Consider the following 12,500-nt stretch of genomic DNA (forward strand, 5'->3'; position numbering starts at 1 on the left):
TTCTTATAAGGTATAAAAATAGTTTATATATGTCACCTATAAATCCCTTTGTATTATAGTTATCCATTTTGTTTATGAAATTCAGAAGATTCCCAATAAAATCATGTTATTGAAAAGGGAACTGTTTTATATTAAAAAAAATTATGTCATGTCCTTTTCTTTTTTCCCACATTGTAAAATAAAGAAAAATGATAAGGCTTATGAAAGTGTTTATAATTCGATGTTCTATTATAATAATAAAAGATATAATACAAATATTAACTTAACCAAAAGGGAAAAGAATGTATTTGAAGAAGAACTAACAAAAGTATTCAAAGAATATCCAATTCTTAAAAGAAATAATATATCAGAATATGAAGAAATATTAATAAAAGAAGATGATAAAAACAAAAAGTATAAAATTGGAGATATCATTTCTTTAGATGATCATTCCTTTGGTGTAGTTTTACAAATTAATCAAAATAATACAATCATAGGAAAAATTTATGAAAAAAATATAAAAAATAAACATATCAACAATAATATTGTTGATATTAATATAAATGAAAAAAAAAATGTATACTCTCCATATGAATATTTAAAATATTTATTCTCAAAACATAATAAATTAAATATATTTCATCATGATAACAAAGAAATTTATCATAAACGATCCATTAAAAAACAGTTACACAGTAATATCTTCTTAATCGATATCTTCAATAAAATAAAATACGGACAAAAAATATGCGTAATCGGAGAAAAAGATACACCAAAAAATGTTATACTCCTTTCTTTAATTTATGAAAATCTATTAATCAACACAATTTGTAAAAATGAAAACCTTTTCATCATTTGCTCAAATATGCATAAATCAGAATTAAAGTTTTTTTTTCAAAAATTACATGAACTGTTCAGGCAAATGTTGAACAAGTCAGGTAAAAAAAAAAATAATAATAATAATAATAAAGAAATAGACAATATAAATAAGGTAAATATGAAAATAGATAATATGAATGAAAATAAGGATCTATATGAAATGAATATTGTTGAAAAATTATATTCAGAAAATAATATTTATGAAGAAGATGATATTAAAATACCGAATGATATATTGTGGATAAATTCTACAACACACTATGACACACAGTTTGCTTGTTACCTTGCTCCTATATTAACAACATATAATTTGAACGAATATAAAAAAAAGTATAAAAATATAATAATGGTATTTTATAATGTAACAACATATAATGAAATAGTTACAGATTTGCAAAATTATATGAATATATATATGAAAAATTATTATAATAATAAAAAAAAAGAAGAAAAAGAAAGTAAAATAAAAAATATTTGGAAAGAGGACTTTTTTATTACATCCTTACCTTTGTCCGCACATAGTATTATTTCAAAATATTTATCATATACAATCTATCCACATTATATAGAAAAAGAAGAAGAAATAGAAGCAACTACAAAAAAAAATAAGTGTATATATGATAGTACATCATTTCAAAACAATACGATTGATGCACATGAAAAAAATGATATGTCATATACATTAGATAGTTATAAATATTATGATTATATAAATTTAAATGGAAATATAAATATCGATAACTTACCAAAAAATAATATATCAAATAGTGTTACTTCATTTTGTTTTATCGATAAAGCACAACATGAATTAAATCGAATTAATGATTATGCATTATCTTTATGTGATAATTATATATTACTAATAGGTAATAAATATGACATAAATCCTGAAATGGATATTTATTCCTTTTTAAATATTGAAATTATGGAAAATAATCAAATATGGTACATTATCAAAAAAGATATTCAACATATTTTTAATAAAAGAGATGAATATATTAAATTAATTGAAAGTAAACGTAAAATGAATATATATATAGATCATTGGGAAGAAGAAAATTTTGTGCATTATAATAATATATATTATATTATTGTCTATAAAAATTTTAAAATCTTTAATTTACATTCTTTTCAACTACTTGTCTTATTAAGGTCATTAATATATTCCAATTTTACCAACCCACATATTTCAAAAGACCATATTCATATTTTTTATCAACAATTTTTTGATTATTACTATCAGAATTTCAAATATTTTTCTATATTACATGATGAATATTATAAAAATTTAAAAAACTTTAAACAAAAGCAAGGAGCACAAGAATTTATTAATAAAGTTGATACTGTCATAAAATATATAAAGCCCAATTTTAAAAACGAAAAAAATTTTATTTAAATCATTAAAGCATAATGTTTATGATCAAAATGAAAAACAAAATATATTATTTGTTTTGTAATTACTTAAAGTTTTTTTTTTTTTTTTTTTTTTTTTTTGTTATGACTTGTTCATAATTTTTTTTATACAAAATGTAATGATAAAAAATATATTTTTTAAATTCACAAAAAAATAAATCAATAAATAAATAAATAAATATATATATATATATATATATATATATATATATATATTAAAACATTGCAAAAATATACCGATAAATTACACTTTATTTTATTTTTTTATTTTTTTTTATTTTTATTTTTTTTATTTTTTATTCACCTGATGAATAATCGTTATAATCATTGTCATACGAATCTATATCGTTATCCATATCATTATCCATATCATTATCCATATCATTATCCATGTCATTATCCATATCATTATCCATATCATTATCCATATCATTATCCATATCATTATCCATGTCATTATCCACATCATTATCCATGTCATTATCCACATCATTATCCATATCGTCATCATCATATTCGTCATTATCTTCTGCCTCTTCGTCCTCTTGATCATCTTCTTCACTTATAACATTAGTTATATCATCCTGCACCTGATCTATATTATTAATATTTTTCATCACATTAACCCGTTTGTCCTTGGATGTTTTGTTAGCATTTTTTAATTTGTCTAATTCATCAAATTCGATATCTTTAAATTCATTTTTCGTTCTTTGCTTATCATATTTATTATCAAATGTATTATCTACTTGATCGTAAATATCCTCGTCATCAATTTTTTTAATATCATTTTCTAAATTTGTGTTTTCATTTATGTCTTTACGATTTTGTTCATTTATGTTTACATTTTCATTTTGACTTATTGCAGCTTTTAGAATAATATTATCTTTTAACTCATCCTCGGTATTTTTCAAAATAATTTTGTCAATGTTATTTATTACAAGGTTTAATATTTTTTGATTATTAAGATTAATAATTACATGAAAAACACTTGGGGATCCTAGTAATATTCCTTCGACAGGTTGAAGAATGTTATCTTTAAAAAAGACGACAACTTCTTTACCTATATTATTATTCCAGTCTCTTCTACATATTAATATATTTTTTTTAGGTAAAGATGATACAACTAATTCAAAGAATGGCAAAATTACTATTTCATCATCAATTTCTAGAACTTTTAATCTTTCAGCAATTTTTTTGACGAGTTGTTTTAAATCGAAGAGTGTAATTTTATAATTTTTTCCTTCTTCTACTGTAACGAAGATATCGATTTTCCCAGCATACCATGTAACATCATATAGATCTAAATTAGATGGTCTTCTTAATTCTTTAAATGGATAATCATACATAATTACATCTCTGATAACTTCTTCTGTTCTTTTTCTCCATAAACAATTTAATGGATCATCCCATTCATATAATATTTCATTGATTGGAGATTTGGCTCTAGTATATAAAACATTATCTTCTAATAATCGAAAATTCGTGTATTTATTTTGTGATTCTTTATCATTAAGTTCTTGTCCAAATGTTGGATCGTTCTTCATCTGATCACTTATATTATCTATCATATTATTTAAGGACTTATTATTTATATTATTTGTCATATCATCTATAATATCGTCTGGTGATGGATTATTTCCATACAATTTGGTTAATTCATTTAAACGACCAACCTTAACACTCGGAATTTGAATATCACTTATATTGTTCATTTTATCGTTCATATGATCACTTGGCCATGAGGTTAAATTTTCTTTATTATCATATGCATCTTTCATATCCATAAACATTTGACTACCTGCACTATTTTTACGTATATTATTTATTTCTTCATTTTTTTCTTTTGCATATTTTTCATATTTTTGATAATATAACTTTTTTATATATGGAGGAAATAAATTAATTTCATCTTTGCTTAAAGTCCATTTAGATCGTGAAACCGTTTTTCTTTCATTCCATTTTACAATTTCTTCTTTTGCTTCTTTAATACTTTTTATTTCTTTTTTATAATATAATTTTCTAACATCATTTGTAGTGATATTTTTTTCTTTATGTAATAGATCAAATAAATCATCATTCGTAAGCACATTATTACTATTGATATTATTTTTACTCTCAGTTTTATACATACAATTTTTATTATTTTCTTCTTTATCAGCATATGGATCCTTTTGTATAGTAGTGGCACCCTTATGTAATGTCTCTGAAACATTTCTGTTAATATCTTTCTTGTTAATGCCTTTCATTTGTTCGTTGATTAATTTTTCTTTATATTGATAATAACCTGTTTTATCATATGTTATATTATATTCTAATTCCATATCTGTTTTATCATATTCTATATTATTTTGATGTTTTATTAATTCATCTGTAGAAGGCCATGGACCTATACCATTAAATGCAGCATCATATTCTGTAAGATCATGTTCTAAATCATTTTTATCAAAACAATTTAACGTAGCACATTGATCCATATCATTTTTTATCTTATCTTTTAAAAAATAAAGTGAATATCTTGGATTATTTACATCCACATTTTTAATTAAAGCAGGGTGTATATATTTCTCATATTCCACATCTTCAATATAATCATCTATCGTTGGTTCAGGTAAGTCTTTGCTCTCTTTCATTTTCTCTTCATTCCATTTTTTATATTCTTCATAAGACATTTTCTTTATACCATGTGTTAATTTAGGACAATTTTTGTCCTCCTCTTGTTTATCGCTCCCATTATCGTTATTATTCCCATTATACGTTTTTGTATACAGATTGTCAGGTACTGATATATACGGATATCTACAAAAAGAAAATTATATATACATATATATATATATATATATATATATATATATATATATATAAGTACACACTCATATGTATATACATATATATATATATATTATATCATTTTTACATTGGCTCTTCAGGAATGTTATATTTAATATACTCTTCAGGTATCGTATTTTCAAACGTTTTTGTTATATTAGATGAATATATTTCCTTTCTTCTTTGCTTCCTCTTTATCTCATATAAATCATTTTTAATAAAATTCAAAGGCAACCTTTCTTTTGTTTTAATGTGAAAAGGAATTAAGCTATAAAAATAAGTAAAGCTAAATATATAAACACAAAAAAAAAAAAAAAAATGTGTACATACTAAAAATTATACATATATGTATATTTTTATTTACTGTTACATATATTTTATATACCTATAATTACATGTTAGTGTTTTTCCACTATAAGATTTAGAGACAAAAAAAATTATATATAAAAAAAAAATCAACAATACATTCTTATATTTTTTTTTCTCTTTTGAGTAAATAAAAAAAAACATCCTAATATTTGTCAAATTTCAAAATAAATAAAATGAAATAAGGAAAAAAAAAAAAAAAAAAAAAAAAAAATTATAATATACAGTTGCAGCACTTCTCTCAACTTAATTCATTTTACAAATTGGTATATATACCCATAACATATTCCCATTTACAATATTGTTTCATATATATTATCATTCAACTCTAAATAGTTGTATATTCTTTAACCAACAACAAAAAAAAAAAAAGCTATATTTTTCCTAAGAAAATTTTTTTTCTGATTTTTTTTTATACTTAATACTAACAATTCAAAAATGCTTCACATATTAAATATGTTATTCTCAAAAAAAAATCTTTTCATATATTTAACATTTCGAAAATTCATTAGAATATATACAAAAAGTTATATATAATTATTATACACCTATGTATATATATATATATATATATATATATCATAAAATATAACCGATTTTATTTTCTAATGCTAATTTAAACATTTAAAGTTAATTTTTTTGATTTATGTTTCATTTAACAAAGCATACGCAAAATATATTTTTTTTTATTTTCTTTTATTTTTCAAATAGGAATAATATAAAAATGTGTACAAAAATTAAGAATAACCGAATAAAAATTATTAGTACTTATAAATATTATATTGTTTTTAATTAATAGAAGATCGATCACTCATAAAAAAAAAAATAATAATCATAAAATAAAAATAAAATAAAAATAAAATAAAATAAAATACATTTCCATATCAATTTTACATTTCTCCCCCTTCATTTTTAAAGCTTCAATGTTATTGAAACTTATTTTTCACATGAAAAAGAAAAAAAGAATGCCACTCCTATCAAAATTCCATTTGATATAAGATATTAATTTATTTAAGACCTTTTCATTCTATAGAATGATAATTGTAAATTTTATATGACCTTCTCATATTATATATATATATATATATATATATATATATTTTTTAAATGATCTTTTCTTCAAACATTCTCAAATTAATTATATTATAAAAAAGGTAACATTTTATAAATTTTTCATTTAACAAAGTATACATTTAAAAAAAAAGAAAATAAAGTAACAGCTCTTTTTCATGCAACAAAATAAACACACACACACACACAAAATAAATGGTAAAAATAAAAATAAAAATAAAAACATTTTTTTTCTGTTCAGGCAAAAAATATAAATTTACATATATAAATATATATTACTTGTTCAGGCAAAAAAAAAATAATATATATTACTTGTTCAGGCGAAAAATATAAATATACATATATAAACATATATTTTGTTCAGGAAAAATAAAAGAAAATTTGAACATTTATAAATTTTCAGTTCAGGAAAAAAGAAAAAAAAAAAAAAAAAAACACACACACACGCACATATATATATATATATATATATATATATATATATATATATATATATATATATTTATTTATTTATATATGTATGTTTGAGTGCACACATAAATATTATATATAGATTTATATATAAATCCATTTAAAAGTGACTTCTATCCAACTTGACCAAATATTCTATATCTGCTGGATTCCTACTTAACCATCTTTTTGGTACTTGTGTAGGTAAAAACCAATCTACTTCGTCAATATTTTTTGTAATGGACGATTTCAAAATTAGTTTTAAAAATTCATGTCTCATTTCTTCAAAACTTTCATATACTTCATTTCTTTTTTCAAGCATGTAACCACATGCCTTATTATGGTTTAATAATTTATATAATCTTAAATACTTAGCAGAACTTCCATATTTGAATGTAGCTGTATAGATAACTTTGAATATGGTTAAAATATGATCTCTAAATTTGGATGAATTACTTGGCTCGACAAAAATTATATAAGAATTATTTTTAGCCTTTTTACAATTTTGCAAAGAATCTGCTAAACTATTAAACATTTCAACAACTGTTGGTGAAATTTGCAGATCTTCTTCCCAATCACAACTATTTCCAATGTCATCCATTCGGCATGTTATATAATCTAAAGTACTTTTTGCAAAAATATATTTGAAAGTATATAATTCAATAAAATCTGTTTTAGTATTCACTGGAGAAATATTTGATTCAGCAACTACACCATTTAAATAATTATCTTTATAATATTTCATGCTTAGTATCTTAATAAATTCTACTTTTCTCATAAGATACAAATTTTTTAATTTATCACATTTAAGAGCTTCTTTACTAGCTTCACCACTAAATTCTATACCAACATACCTACCAACTGTTCCCCATTTTTCAAACATTTGAACAGCCAAAGGATGATTTCCATGTCCAATTTCCATGATAGTATCATTTTCACTAATTGGTGAGAAAAATTCTTTATTTTTAATTTTGATTTTTTTTATTTTTGATCTTAACATTTCTGTGATTATATCAACAGCTAGTTCTGTAGTAATTCCAGTAAAGGGTCTAGTTTTGTCAATACTTTGTGTGTAAAATTCATCCCAACATTTTTCTTCTTCTTCAGGAATAAAATCACAATGAACTGATGAATTATCATCATTATTTAATACATCACTATTGGTACAACTATTTTTATGTGTATCACTATTTGAAGCCATTTGTTCTTGTTTTATTTGTTCTATATTTTCATTAAGCATTTTATTAATTTTACTTTTAATTAAACGTTCACTTCTTTTTAAAGGACTACACAAATAAGAGACATATTCATCTTTAATATTTTCTGGTAATTCATTCATATTGGATTCGTTCATAAGCCATTTATCTTTAGTGATACTTTCATATGTTTCCTTTTCAATTAAATACTCATTTTTGCTTTTGACAGGTGTACGTATATTAACTAATTCATCACATAAGTTTTTTTTTTTTTTGCTATTACTACCTCTGGATTTCACATTAGATGATTCCTTTTTGGTAATATTACGTCTTTTACATCTTTTTGGTGTAGTGTATAAAGATATCTTATCTTCTTTTTCTTTATCACTATAAATATCGGTTTTATCATAATTGCAAGGAGTATATACCCGCTTTTTTGTACTATATGAAGTTTTCATATAATTATTATTTTCCTTAAAATTGTCTTCTTCAGTTCTATGAGGTGTTTTATTATAAAAACCCATATCATCACTACTATCTGTCTGATTGGAAAAACTATGTGTCAAGTTATTTAATTCACATGAAGATTCTTTACGTATCAATGGTAACATTTTTAATAATTCTTTTTTTTTTTGTTCGAAAATTATATCTTCTTGTTTTTTTTTTTTTAAATAATCAACTTCTTCTTTAAAAATTCGAACTAAATTACTATACTTTTTTTTACTATTCAATTTTGTATTTTCAATTTTATTATCACTTGTACAAACTAAATGAGCTCCCTTTAACTTTTCCATTTTTATAACTTGCTATTTTAAAGATATATGAATAATTTATGTATATATATATATATATATACATATATATAAGTATGTACTATATATATATGTGTTCCTTTATTAATAATTTGACATGTACAACTAAATTTTCATAATTTGTTCATAGTTTGTTCATAATTTGTTCAGTATTTGTTCCTAATTTGTTCATACTTTGTTCCTAATTTGTTCATAATTTGTTCATAATTTGTTCAGAATATTATTGCAAATATTTATATTATAATATATAAATAGCTAACCAAAGAGGAAAATTCATTAAAATGTTCACAAATATATTATATATATATATATGTATATATTTTTGTTTATATGCTATCAATTTGGTTTATAAACGAAACACCTATCATGTATACTTTATGTATATACAAGATTTTTAGAAAATAAAAAAAAAAAAAAAAAATAAGAATGACAAATTATCAAATATATATATATATATATATTAATAATATACATACGCATAAAATTTCATACGATAAAAATTAAAATAAAAAAAATGCCTTAAAGATGATTCAATATATATAAAAATTGTATTACATATAAATATACAGAATATATATATATATATATATTTATATATATATATTTATATATATTTAAATTGTTTATTTCACCTTTAAGGGTTGCATATATATATTAGATTTAAAAAAAATACGTAAGATTTTTATTTATTTATTTTAAAACAATCATTTATCCAAAAAAATATATATTATTACTTATCACATAAATATTGAAAATTTATATATTTTTTTTTTCATTCTTGAATACCAAGAAATGTTTTTTATTTTCCAGGGGATATTTTAACCCACATATATGTTTTAAATGGAAAAAAAAAAAAAAAAAAAGAAAAAAATACTGGAAAATCCAATATATACAATTATATATAAAATAGTCCCTTTTTACATAAAAATAAACAAAAAAAAAAAAAAGAAAAAAGAAAAAAAGAAAGAAATGTATAAAACATAAACATACAAAATTATGACAGAGAAATATATTAAGAGAAAATTAAAAATAATTATTATTTTATTTCCTAAACGTATTTATATATATAATATATAATTATATAAATTTATGTAATTAATTTTTTTTATTTTTAATTTTTTTTTTTTTTTTTAAAAGGATTATATTATACATACTTCAAAATATACATAAACCGAAATTGTAATTTTTTTTTTTATATGTGTGTATCTCGAAATATATTATAGATATTTTATTTTTATTTAAATTATATGGGGTTCCTAAAGGTATTCAGAGATGTTCTTAATATATATACATATGTATGAAGCACTATATGTTTATATAAATATTATATTTACAATAAAGAATAGGGTTTGGAATATTAAAATGGTTCACAATATACCATTTTGAAATATTCGAAAGAAAAAAAAAAAATTTTTTTTTGCCTACTTATGTTTTATATATGTTTGAAGTCATCCATGGTCGTATGAAATCATTATATATAAAATATATATATATATATATATATATATATATATATATATATATATATGTACGTATATATTTCCTTTATTTATTTATTTATTTATTTATTATTTTATTTTTTTTTGAGGTGGAGAGATGTACGTTAAGAAACTGTTGAAATAATAATATATTTCCAATTTTTCATATATTTCTTTTAAGGGAAAATAAAAAAAAGTGCAAATATTAAAAGTTGTAATAATGTTATTGATTTAAAGGAATATCATTATATAATATACTTAAGGAAAAGATATATATAAAAAATAAATAATAATAATAATAAAAGGATAAAAAAAAATTACTTAGTTTTCCTACCTTTGATATTCTTTTTTGTAACATAAATATTTTTATACGAATTTGTTTTTAAATAATTAATCCTGTTTCTGAATCAACTGGTCCTAAAGAAAAAGTTAAATGTAAATGGATCATATGTTTATATATATGAGTTTTTAGTGATCCCTCCTTAATAGTTTAATATACATGCATTCTTTTCTATATTGTATTCTCCTTTTTTTTTTTTTTTTTTTTGTGGTACCTCTGGTATATTTCTTTTTTCCGTGTTCCTCAAGATGGTCAACACTAATTTGAGTGTATATCTTTAATAATATTATTAATATAAAAATATATAATATTAAAAGGCATTTAATATATAACTCAACAAAAGGGTATACAAAAATAAATGTTAACTTATTAAAAAATATATATATATATATATATATATGCATAAATCCTACCATTGAATTCTGTATTTCTCCTTCACAGGGCCAATCAATATCACAAAATTTCAGATAATAGTTTTTTTGATTATCTGAAATATTTTTAAATTTTGAAACATTTTTACAAATCGAACTTTTATAGTTTAGTGGTGCTTTACAATAATTAATTTTTTTGGAAGGTATCCATCCTAGCGGGCATGCGAATGAGTAATTGCGTTTGCAATCCTGTTTATCTAAAAGGTATATATGTATATGTATATATATATATATATATATATGTGTGTGTGTGTGTGTTTATTTATTTGTAGGTGAACATATGTACATATTTATTACCTTTAAATGGAAAATCGACGTTACAAGCAAGAGAGTAGGAATGTTTTTGATCAGCGTTCATATCGTCAAAAGAAACTTCTTCTTTGCACTTTAAACTTTTCTTATAATTTTCAGGAGCTCGACAAAATCCATTTTCCATCATAGACCATCCACTAAAATATATATATATATATATATATATATCATATTTGTCATATAAATATAATTTATTTATGAACATTTTATTTATTTATTTATTTATTTATTTATTTATTATTTTTTTTTTTTTTTTTTTTTTTTTTTGGTACATTGGACAATCTATATTGTAATCTCTTTGATACTCATTGACTTTAATAGAATATGGCCAATTGACAAGACAGACATTTTCAATATTTTCTTTTTTTTCTTGTGTATTATATTTTTTTAAATTAGAGATATTTGGACATGGTCCTTTATAATCTTCTGGTGCTTTACATTTATAGTTACCAATATATTCCCAGTGCAATGGACATATATCATGAAAATTTGTTGTATATGTAATAGATTTACATTTCCATATAATTCCACATTTTTTTTCCATATTTTTTTTCTCTTCAAAACTCATATTGGAAAAGTTTATATCCCCTGCGCATTTTTCATTCTTATATATATTTCGACATAACCCTTTACCTATATCTATCCAATTTATAGGACATACTGAATTGTAGTCTCTACCATATGAACATTCCAAGGGCATACACGGCCAGTTTACTTCGCATATTTCTGCCCAGCTTTCCTTTTGCTCATCATATAAATAGATTAATTTGTTTTGTATCTAAAAAGATAAAAGTATGTTATATGTATATATATATATATATATATGTGTGTGCCTTCTTTTACACCTTATTGCATGGTCCTTCATAAGTTCTAAGAGGAACGCAGCCTGTACTAGTTCGGAAAAAGTGTAGGGGACAAGGCATAGAATAATCCGGATAGCATATCTA

At 21.4% G+C, this 12,500-nt stretch overlaps 4 protein-coding genes across 4 annotated transcripts in view; 1 reads left to right on the plus strand and 3 right to left on the minus strand.

The window, feature by feature from the left end:
- Positions 1–103: 103 nt before the first annotated feature.
- Positions 104–2,254, plus strand: PRSY57_1337500 (hypothetical protein; the record flags this gene model as incomplete). The annotated part of the gene is made up of 1 exon (XM_012909304.2): positions 104–2,254. The coding sequence occupies one exon, from the start codon at positions 104–106 to the stop codon at positions 2,252–2,254; it is 2,151 nt and encodes a 716-aa protein (XP_012764758.2).
- A 313-nt stretch (positions 2,255–2,567) lies between these two features.
- PRSY57_1337600 (hypothetical protein) lies at positions 2,568–5,607 on the minus strand (the record flags this gene model as incomplete). The annotated part of the gene is made up of 3 exons (XM_012909305.2): positions 2,568–5,067; positions 5,186–5,365; positions 5,483–5,607. 3 exons carry the CDS (start codon positions 5,605–5,607, stop codon positions 2,568–2,570), a joined length of 2,805 nt encoding a protein of 934 aa, XP_012764759.2.
- A 1,498-nt stretch (positions 5,608–7,105) lies between these two features.
- Positions 7,106–8,974, minus strand: PRSY57_1337700 (hypothetical protein; the record flags this gene model as incomplete). Its single annotated transcript, XM_012909306.2, has 1 exon — positions 7,106–8,974. One exon carries the CDS (start codon positions 8,972–8,974, stop codon positions 7,106–7,108), a length of 1,869 nt encoding a protein of 622 aa, XP_012764760.2.
- A 1,878-nt stretch (positions 8,975–10,852) lies between these two features.
- The window catches only part of PRSY57_1337800 (CPW-WPC family protein, putative), a gene marked incomplete at both ends in the record, with an annotated part of 2,917 nt that continues 1,269 nt past the window's right edge, over positions 10,853–12,500 (minus strand). The window contains 6 exons of the mRNA XM_012909307.2: positions 10,853–10,887; positions 11,025–11,085; positions 11,224–11,438; positions 11,539–11,690; positions 11,826–12,331; positions 12,399–12,497. Of these exons, the coding sequence (XP_012764761.2) occupies positions 10,853–10,887; positions 11,025–11,085; positions 11,224–11,438; positions 11,539–11,690; positions 11,826–12,331; positions 12,399–12,497 (1,068 nt within the window). The remainder of the gene's footprint in view (positions 10,888–11,024; positions 11,086–11,223; positions 11,439–11,538; positions 11,691–11,825; positions 12,332–12,398; positions 12,498–12,500) is intronic.

This window comes from Plasmodium reichenowi, chromosome 13 (genome assembly GCF_001601855.1).
Source record: "Plasmodium reichenowi strain SY57 chromosome 13, whole genome shotgun sequence".
Classification (NCBI taxonomy): domain Eukaryota; phylum Apicomplexa; class Aconoidasida; order Haemosporida; family Plasmodiidae; genus Plasmodium; species Plasmodium reichenowi.